At 40.3% G+C, this 10,913-nt stretch overlaps 1 protein-coding gene across 1 annotated transcript; it reads left to right on the top strand.

The window, feature by feature from the left end:
• Positions 1 to 3,097: 3,097 nt before the first annotated feature.
• Positions 3,098 to 9,830, top strand: ARPC5 (actin related protein 2/3 complex subunit 5). Its single transcript, XM_054981844.1, has 4 exons — positions 3,098 to 3,373; positions 5,097 to 5,168; positions 6,294 to 6,470; positions 8,496 to 9,830. The coding sequence occupies exons 1-4, from the start codon at positions 3,230 to 3,232 to the stop codon at positions 8,556 to 8,558; spliced, it is 456 nt and encodes a 151-aa protein (XP_054837819.1). The 5' UTR covers positions 3,098 to 3,229; the 3' UTR covers positions 8,559 to 9,830.
• The last annotated feature ends 1,083 nt before the right edge of the window (positions 9,831 to 10,913 follow it).

Genomic DNA, 10,913 nt, shown 5'->3' with positions numbered 1-10,913 from the left:
CAAGTTTAAGTAGAGAGAACAAGGGTTTACATTTCCCTTAGAAATGAAATGGCACATGAGCCTTATTGAAGTTTATAAATTAACAGAATTTACAGATAGGATGGATGGGCAGAAGTGTAGGCAGATACTTAAAAGCTGGAGTAAGTAAGAGGCATCGATTATTTCACTAGTGTGAGGCACAAAACGTTTGGTGTGATTTATTTTCTTAGGTTGCTGACTTAAATGAGAGAGATTGGTGTTATCAGACTTGAACACTTTAAAATAAAGTTCTTTCTTTGTCTGACATCCCTTCACAGGCTAGGTGCTCCAATTTATGCACACACATAGCACACCTTCCCTTTTACTCCAGATCTGAAGATATTCCACTGCCTGAGTTAAAACCCTCTCCAGATACTGGGCAGAAGTTATATCAATGCTATAACCCTTTTCCTTTGGCCAAAGAGGAGACTCCTTTCTACCCGCTTCCTTGGCCCACTACAAGTTCCCAGATCTCTTGTGTCTCAGTAAGATTTAGTGCTGCCTGCCCCACTTTAGTACAAGGACTAAAAGTGCTTCAGGAACTTGTTTTACTGTAAGGGTATACTTTTCCCTTTCTTCCTCACACAGAGAAGTCTCTGGCTGACCCTCTCTGGTCAGATGCCAGATTCCAACTCCTCTAACTCTTCAATTAACTCCAGCTCTCAACCCTCTCCTGTTAGCACCGTCAGCTTATCATTCTAACACCAAATGCCATTCTCTTTCAAGCTAGTCACAGACGGGGCTGTTTCAAGCCTTTACCTGCCTCTAGCTGGATACAGCATTTATAGCAATCCTGACATTTCCATGCCCAATCCATCGCAAAGGGCTTCCCTCTCAGCCTTCTCATTCTATCCTCAGCATGACACACAGCTGCTTGGGATAAAGAGCAAGGGTGCCAAGAAACCCAGAAGGCTGCCAGCTGAACATGAAAAAGGGAGAGTAAAATCACCTCAATACAACCAGCTTGCTCTTTTCTCAGGTGGCTAAAAGCAGGGTTTGTTGGAGATTATAGACCTTTTACTTCCTGGCATGAAGCCCACAGCTCAGGAAAGCTAATAGCTTACCTGTCTTACAGGCTCTCCTGCGGCGGCTGTTTCAAGATGTGAACCTACCAGACAACAATCCGCCCTACTTTCCAGAAACACAGGGAGGATATTATATTGGGAAGTGTGCTCTGAAGAGCCACAGGTGGCATGTTAAAAAGCCCCACTGTGTATTGCTGCTCTAACTACGCAACTCCTCTGTCTGTACTATTTGAGGACTGGTCCAGAGGGACCCTAACTCTGACCTACTACTTGAGTTATTACTCACCTCAGCTGCCTTCAAGTTCAAGCAAAAGCAGTTACAGAACGGCAAGCCTCCTCTTACTACAGTGAGTGGACGCTCACCATTTTGTAGCTACTTTTGCTCTAGCAAGGGGAAGCCACAAGAGTGCCCAGGGCTCACAATTTCCAGATTGCTACAAGTGTGACTAAGGAGGCATGACATGGAAGTGAGCTAGCTAATAAATAAGCTCGTCTAGGATAATAAGCAACAAGCAAAAGTAACCAGTTTAATAAGCATAGAGAGACAATGGCTGGACAGGAGGGAAAGAAGGGAAAAGATAGGCCTGTTAAATAATGTAGTTGAGTGGATGCCTGTCTCCACATTGTTTCTATTGAGGAACTTTCAGATATTCATGTCAGTGAGCCTTGAAAGCCCCTTGTCGGGTTTGCCACGAGCTGAGACTTGAAAGCACAAAAATACACAATACTATTTCCTGTGTTGTTTAATAGGCAATACTTTATGCTTCTGTTTCAGATTTCTGTAATCCTAGTCTTATTGCATTACTTATTATATCTCTCATGCTATTGGTCTGCATTGTTTTAAGATTTTATCAGATTGTGATTAGATGTCTCTGGCCATTGGATTACATTGTTTTACACCATGTAATCCGCCTTGAAACTCACCGAGAAAGGAGGTCTGTACATTAATTAAATAAATATTCTAGATGGGAATACACCAGATACTGTGGCCCATTTGCTAGAAATAAAGAGGGGGCTCCGGGTGAATTTTTGCCAATTGCTACTCTTACTGACACTAGTTTTACTATCTGGAAAGTTGGCAGGACTCCTGTACCTTCTCGAATACTCTATATTCAACATAGTTGCTAGCAAGCAGGGAAACATTGCCAGAGGTAGAAAAATAAGAGCTTCACTTCTGTTCCCCCTCTACATTTTCTCCCTGTACGAATCTCGCTCTTGGGAGTGGCTGGTGCGATCCGACCTGGAAATTGGCACGTCTATCGCTACACTGTTCCACTGTCAAAGAAAAAAAAATGAACACCTCTACTTCCTCCCCAACTTGAGAAGGAAGCAATTTATAAATCGTACTAAGGAGGCTGAAGAATTAAGCGGAGGGGTTAAGCGGTAACCATTTCGAAGAAGCCCACTCCAAGCATCGCCGGCCGACTTCATTCTTCAAGCGTCTATTAACTCGCCTGCAGCCCTACGCTTCCGCCCTCGTTAAATATGGAAGGCCAAGGCCGCCGCCCGTTTCCAATGTCCGTCCTATTTCTGTGGGAACCGTGTAAGGATCACGTGTTCCACAATCCTTCAACCAATCCTATCCAGTATTACTATTCACCAGTCTGTAGTGCGGCCCATGCAGATAGACGCTAGCTGGTTCAAGGGAGGGACGGGGGAGGAGTTGAAATAACGATGGCTACTCTACGCATGTGCACAGCGACGAAACGGCTTTTTGAGGAATTTTAAGACGAAAGAAAAAGCTGTTATGAAAACCCACTTTTAATACATATGTGTAATTTATTATACACACACATTTTATTTATAGTTTATATTTTATACATGTATATATTTTCTATAATTATATACTTGTGTTTATATATTTTATGTTTATATCATATTTTATATTGGATATTAAATTATGCTATATCTTCATATATGATGAAGACAGAGAAGACGTGACGCGTGTCAGTAGCGGTTTCTTTTTTGTTTAAGACGCCCAACGAGAAACTAAGCAACGGCTTGCTGCGCGCGCAGAAGAAAAGCGGAGCGAACGCCCAATGGCCTCCGTCTCCCACGCATGTGCAGTGACGACGCCGGGAACCCTCCACCCCGCGACCGCTTCCTTCCTTCGGTGAGGCCAGAGTGGGCGTCGGCGATCGCTTCCTTTTCTTTGACAGGCAGAGCGTCGGAGCTGAGCTGAGGCGATGGCGAAGCACACGGTCTCCTCCGCGCGCTTCCGCCGGGTGGACGTGGACGAGTACGACGAGAACAAGTTCGTGGACGAAGAGGACGGCGGCGACGGGCAAGTGGGCCCCGATGAGGGCGAGGTGGATTCTTGTCTGAGGCAATATCCTTCCGCCAGCCTACCGATAGCAGAACAAGAGCGGGGTGCGCCCGCCGCTTCCCTTCAGAGGGTGGAGGGAGGCCCGCCTGGAGTGTGTGTGGGGTCATGCTGCGTGTCTCAGCACTCTGTCTACTGCACTATGGTTGTTTTATTATTAGTTATAATGATGGTGTTGAGAATATAGGGTCTGCGAGCCTAGTTTTTTTAAAGTAAGGAACAATCTAATATGACGGTTTCAGGACTGCTGTTATATGACCTATACATTTTGCTTCACCCAGTTATCTTGTAAGCACAGTGTAGTTGCTAAATCTTTTTCCCCTTAATAATCTCCAAAATCAGCAACGACATGATAGTCTTCTATAATTCATTTAATGGTGACAAATTGGCTCAAAACTGCGAGTAAACGGAACTGATAAAGCTGCATGGGGCAAGTTTTTCTCTCTTTCCATTCAAAAACTTGCCTTGTAACACACTAAAGGATCTGAAGAGGAAATAGTTTAAAATTCTTTTTACATACTGTAGTGTGAACACCCAAATCTGAATTCTTATGAAGGCAGCTTTGCACTTTAATATTTATATCTGTGCTTATCCTAATTTGCTTGCACATCTGTAGAGCAAGTGTTTGAAGCTGCTTGTAATGAAACTGGAGACTAACAGCCTTCAGACTTCCTCCTGTCAGACTGAAGCAGTAGAGGAAGTACATGAATTCTGCAAGGGCTTTCCTTTTATGGAAACAGTTGCATCTAGTTAGTGATGGCACGACCCATTCATTCCATATGTTATAAATATATTATGTTGCAATTGTAGGCACTTGTTTGGAAGCAAGGCCTATATAGCACAATCCGTCTTATTTCTGAGCAACCGCACTAATGCATAGGATTGGGCTTTTATTTAAACAACTCTGCCGTTAAAACCCTGTTTTTATGATACATTTCAAAGGGCCTCTGGGATGAATCAGAACACAATAGGGAAGGGGGGATTTCCATTTCTAAAACAGAATTGCAAGTTGGTTGACATACAACGCTACTGTTAATAGGATATCTGCATTTCCTTTATCTCTAGCATGGTGTTGGGTTTCTTGCTTATCAGAGCTGATCAAGGTCACATTCTTTATAAGCAGGCCACTAAAATTGCACATAATTCTTGATGAATTTACATAGGTACCATAGGGAGAGAGAGTAGAAGCGTCCAAAGAAAATATATGTGTAGGCAAGAAATCTCCATAAACTTAAACAAAAAGACATACACCACAACTGGTGATACCTTTCTGTTTCCTGCACTACAGACCTTGCCTGTAAATGGGTTTTTAATTCAGGAATATTGGGAATTTGTTTGTCAGCTGCCAGAATTTAGCTGTACTATAGTGCCTCCATATCTAGGTACAGTGCTGTTTGTGTACTTGTTTCTTTGTGTACGTAACTGAGTTGTCATTGTTTTAGTAATGGGTTTAGTTCAGCTTTGTCTCTTAGGCCCATTAAGAGTACTGCTCCAACCCTTCATAGCATAGTGGTTAAGAGTGTTAAAACAATGTGAACCAGGAAGCCCCAGTTGAAATTTCAGCACAGCCCATAACTTCACTGAGAGGACTTTGATGAGCTACTTCTCAATGGGGATAATACTGTTGACTTACATTGTCATTGGAAGGATTGAAATTCACTATATAAAAAGTATCCTCTTATGAATTCTGATGCCTGTCAAGATTTTGTTTCCTTAACAGTTTTTTTACAGGGAACATGACAGCTGCTTTACAGGCAGCTTTGAAGAATCCTCCAATCAACACAAAGAGTCAAGCGGTAAAGGTGAGGTAATTGGAGAAACAGGCTATGACTGTATAATAGTAAATTGAAACCTGCTTTGGATTTTCAGAATGTTTTCTTTGACTCCATCTAAAGAAAACTGCTGAATTGTAACATCTCAGCAATAATTCTTTTTTTAAAAAAACTTGCAGAGCGCTAATGGTGGTTGTTGTGGGCCTTCGACAATACATAGAGCGCTAATGGGTTTGCTACTGTGCTTGAGCTGGGAATGTGGACATTTATTGAGTGTGTGTGTGTGCATGTGTGTCATCAAGTCGCTTCTGACCTATGGCAACCCTATGAATGAAAGACCTTGAAAATGTCCTATCATTAACAGACTTGCAGAAGATTCTAAAAAGCATCATTTTAATCATGAACAAAGTTCACAAACCAATTTTGTTATAAAGCTAGGGAGTGTGAAATTAATTATATTATTGTGAATATGCATACAGTTCTACTCAACAGTTTTGTGAACATTTCATTTCTGAAAATGGAACAATGAGGTGTTATGCTCTTCAGTGTCATTGGATCATATGTTTGTTTTGTTACTGATTTAAAATGTGTTTTTTCCTAAGTGCTAGTAGAGATGAAAACTCCTGGGGGGAGAAGGGGGGGAGAATTCCCAAAGAACTTTCCCCCCAGTTTTTCCGGGGGGAAAATTGGATGGCAGGGGCTCATATTTACTCTTTTGAGATGAGCGAAATGCTTTTTGTGACAAAACTTTACTCAGAATGTTTATTATGAAGATTTTTGTTAGATGAATATAGCTCCTTTGTATACGTAAACATATGTTTGAAAATATCTTGTACATGACTAATTTTGGCCACAGTTAACTGATAGAAGTATTGGAAAAGGTCTTTGCGGTTTTGAAACTAGAACAAGTCCATTTTTGCTCTGAAGATAGATACGCGATTGATTAGACACTTGATGCTTATTGAGTATCCACAAATACCTTTAAACAGTTACTCGGTTTAACAGTTCAATCCAGAGCCTGTTATTTCAGAAGTAAGAGTAACTGAATTCCATGAGACTTACTCCTGAGAACTTCAATTAACATCTCTGGACTGAAATGCTTTTTTAAGTTTTGTGATTCCTTCCCTGCTTGTGACACTCTTCATTTGCCCTTAGGATCGTGCAGAAAGCATTGTTCTCAAGGTTCTCATCTCTTTCAAAGCTAATGATATTGAAAAGGCTGTACAGTCCTTGGACAAGAATGGGGTCGATCTCTTAATGAAATACATCTACAAGGGTTTTGAGAGCCCATCTGATAACAGTAGTGCTGTCCTGCTGCAGTGGCATGAAAAGGTACGTGAAACAACGCACAACCCCTTTAGTCTGATAAATGCAACTCCCAAAATATTTTCTTGATGCCTTTAAGTGCTAAAGCTTCTCCATCTTTTGCTCTTCTCTATATCCTAAGGAAGAGAGGAAGAAGAAGGAGAGCCACGTTTATGCAAAAGATATAATGTCGTTGCAGGTTTTCACTTTAAACTCTCGTTTAGGATGATTTTGTAAAGTGGTCCTGAGAGTTTGCTTTTTAGTTTTTTGTGTAAATCTTTAAACGTGTTTAATATTATAGCTAACTTCAGCCTTGAGAAGAATAACATATGAATCAATGGGTTTATACCCAGAATAAGTCTTAGAACAAAAGGAAACAGAGTTTGCAACAATTACTCTTTGGAATGCTCAGAGGTGTCTAACATCATGCCTTCAGAGAAAATGATTTAGGTTGTTGAATAAAGTCATGTGAGGCTCACATAATTATGTCTATATTAGATAGCCACACTCTAAAACCCCTGAATCTCTCTACTCTGGCTTGTTGTGGAACTATCTTTTCTGGAAAAAGTTGGTGAGAATTTTAGAAATCACATTTATTTTTAAATGCTGGCTAGGTGTCAGGTGCTCAGGGTTATACTATGTAGGAGAAGGGATGATATGTATGCTTTTTATTATTTTGTGTACATCTTCTAGTCTTCCCTGTATAATTGTGATTCTTGTTTATTTCATCTGTTCAAGGATAAGTAGAATGATTTTAAATGAAAGTTCTTAAAAGACAACATTGAGAGATCATTGGCTGGGTTACAAGGTGTTCCCAAAGACCTGGAATAAAGAACCTTCTGACTTCTCTTCAGTCAGAAGGCTGGTACCAGTACAGAATAATCATTGAAGAGAATGATCACTCATACCTCATGGTTTAGTGGTTAATGCATTGCTTTAAAGCAGTCAAAGAAACATTTGGTTTCCATGTGGCTGTTTTACGTAATCCCCCTCCCTCCCGCCATGAGTGGCAGTAACTGCATAACAACATGACTAAAAGAGTTGCATGGAAGAATATCAAAGGCTGATGTACTTTAGCTTTAAAAAGAGGCACCATGTGCTTGTGGAATATGAGAGAATAAAATTATGAATGAATTGGAAAGGTTACTTCTTCACAGAACTAGAGGACAGCCAGTTGAATGAGCAACTGCAGACTTCATCGTTAGTAAAAGGAATTTGTTTTTTTCTTACAGAAAGCACAATAAACCTCACTGCACTTTTACTTGGGCCTGGTCTAGTTCCCCAATACTGTATTAATAATTCCCTGTATGTAGAAAATTAGTACAATCAAAAGAGTAGCCCAGGATCTTTCACCTTTTATTTCCATTCTGTGCTTGTTTATTTACAGGGAGCTTTTGCATGGGAATATGTGACTCTCCCACCTACAGCCTCTTTTATCACATTACATCCACACCTCATTCTGCTACATGTGTAGACTAGGTCATAGTGGCTGCCCATACAGTTATTAGGGTTCTTAAAAAAAGAAGGGGATAAATTCATGGAAGATAAAAATGGTTATACCATCCATCTTTTTGTTACTTCGTTATAACTTAGAGCTACTATATTCATGTATGGCAGATTTATTCATGCATATCCCATCATTTTCTTAAGACATCAGAAGATGATTTCTATGTGGGCATGAGCCTCCACAAATCTAATTATCCAGATAAATGTTTCACATCATCTCATAGTTCATCTCATGCAGTAAGTTTCAGAGGACTCAGTTCACCTAGCTGTCAATCATCAAATGTTGACTGATTGAAAAATAAGAGATGAAGGGAGGTCCATGCATATTAGTGCACCAACTGCTATATTTCCTTAGAAATAAATGCTGTCAAAATCTCATTGAGTACACCTGATAGAAAAATGCTGCTTGTGTCTTGTGAAATGGATAGAAGTCCAGTTATAATTGTGACTGTGATGATCCTATTGGTTGGAACAATAAATTATGCTGATACTAGTATTGATATTCTGTGATTATTTAACTTCTTGTTTCTTGTCTTTGGTTTTCAGGCTCTTGCTGCTGGAGGTGTAGGCTCCATTGTCCGTGTCTTAACTGCCAGGAAAACAGTTTAAGTCCAGCAGGAAGTGCCCTTCTGCCCTGGGTTTGGGAAATGCTGGTAACAAAGACCAAAACAACCAAATGCCATCACTGCCCTGTGGGTAGCATCTCTCTCTCTGTCTCAGCTTGCCTTCTTGCTTTTTCATATCTATGGTATAATATGCATATCAGGTTTTTTTGTTATTAAATATCGGATAATTATAGAGGAGCAATTTCGTTTGTAAAAAGATTTGGTACTCTCAAAGCATTTCAGTTATTCATGTACAGTGTTTGCATAGGATGATTTGCATTTTCAGAGGTTCATAACAGGATACTTCCACTTTCCCCCTTTTTTGGCGAGACCTGAGAAGATGGAGGGGATTGCGGCCGATGTCTAAATTGTTTTGCTGATCAGGCAGCATTCCCTTACTAGTAATGGAAACTGGACTTTGTGTTTCCTGATCAGATTCTATCTGTACAACATCAGGCAAGGTATCCCTCAGTGGATGAACGTTATTCATAAGTGTTTCTCACAGTGTTCCTTTGCAGTCCATTATATGATGAACCAATAAGGTTCATCAATAAGGGGAGAAATGTCCTTATTTCTGTGATGAGCCATCAGAAGAGGGAAATGGAACAATTTTTCTGGAACTCCTTATAGTGGTTGCCTCTTGATGATCTAATGTGTGTGTTTAACATTTTAACACAGAACTACCTGTTATACTTGACTTGGGACCATGTCAAAAATAGCACCCTTGTGTCAGGTTCTCCTCTCTGTTATAAAGCATAGGATCTCTTTCCCCATATATGTTTCCCTGCCCACATTCCTCATTGGTTACAGGTAATGTAGAAACATGATGTGATGACAGCTAGAGATAGCACAACTGGCCCTGGGGGAAGGGAAATTTGATAAGGGTGCTGGTTTTAGTAGAAGCTACGTGTGTAATGTGTGGTTCTGCCTTAAGATGCAGAAATCAGTGTTGAGGTACCAGAGACCTAAAAAAGCTTGACCTCTGTTCCTAATCGGGCCAGGTTCCTTGTTGTATTATAGGAGAAAGTATTGACCAAGAAACAAAAATTAAGTGCTTATAAATCAAATGCAGGAGACCTAGTGCATTCCAGACCTGGAATCAGCATGAATATTAATTACTTGGGAGCAAAGCTGACCAGTATGTTTCATTTATACTTAATGCCAGTTCATATCCAAGAACTGGTAAGGAATTCTGAAACCTTTGCTCGTTTTTTATACCTGCTTTTTTTGTAAAATGAGAAAATCGAAAAATAAATGGTCACTGTTAAATATTTAATTTTTTTTCAAACAGTTTTGTTGTCCTGTTGGTCTCTTGCTTGTGGTAAATACTAAAGGAGAATTTAAGCTTTGAGATTTATGTTCTTGGAGGGAGTATGGTTAAAGTGATGCAGAAAGAAGCACAAACATTCATTTGCCTTTGCATTATTATTGGGTAGGAAATTAAGGTGCGCGCATGTGTATTTGTTTATATATAATTAGCAAGGGCGTCTAGAAATTGGCATGTCCAAGAATTGGAAGAGTTGTCAAAGCTCTTCCGGAGCACTGAGCATCTTCAGTTAAAACAGAAGTCTGATTATGAAGATTGCAAAAAAGAAAAGTGATCTACTTTGCTAAAGGTTTTTTTTAAAGCACCTGAAAAGGGATCTAGATGGAATTCCAGAGGCCAAGTGGCTGGATCTTTCAATTCAGTGTGATTCTTACCACCTAATTAATAATAATATCTTATTTATATACCGCCCTTCAGGACAACTTAACGCCCACTCAGAGCAGTTTACAAATATGTTATTATTATTCCCAGAACAATCACCCTGTGAGGTGGGTGGGGCTGAGGGAGCGCTGGAAGAACTGTGACTGACCCCACGTCACCCAGCTGGCTTCAAGCTGAGGAGTGGGGAATCAAAGCTGGTTCTCCAGATTTGAGTCCTGCCACTTCTAACCACTACACTAAACTAGCTCTCAGCCCATCTGGGGCAGGGTCCAAACAAGTGTTTTGTTCATTTGCTGTATTGCTCATGAACATATAAGTACTAAGCAAAAGATATTTGGCACTATTTTTGGCAGCCATTGTGTGCTCATTTCTAACATGCAGCTGGTCCTGGGATGGAGATTACTTCCGTAAAGATGCACTATTTTAGTTTTCCAAATGGAGACTATCTAGTGGAGGGTGAGTTTATGTAGATAGACTATTGCCTGTGTAACCAAGAAGACTCCACCACTTCACTGTCCTTTGCCAGTATGAATACATTTAAACATATCAGAGCTTTTACTAAGTACCTTGAAAAGGTAAAGATAAAATGCAGCTTTTATGGGTTTTCTAATGCATCTTTCATTTGCTCTTTGCTTGCCAAGCCCCACTATT

This window comes from Eublepharis macularius, chromosome 5 (genome assembly GCF_028583425.1).
Source record: "Eublepharis macularius isolate TG4126 chromosome 5, MPM_Emac_v1.0, whole genome shotgun sequence".
Classification (NCBI taxonomy): Eukaryota; Metazoa; Chordata; class Lepidosauria; order Squamata; family Eublepharidae; genus Eublepharis; species Eublepharis macularius.
The sequence above is the reverse complement of the archived record's forward strand: the minus strand, read 5'-3'. Positions and strand labels throughout refer to the sequence as shown.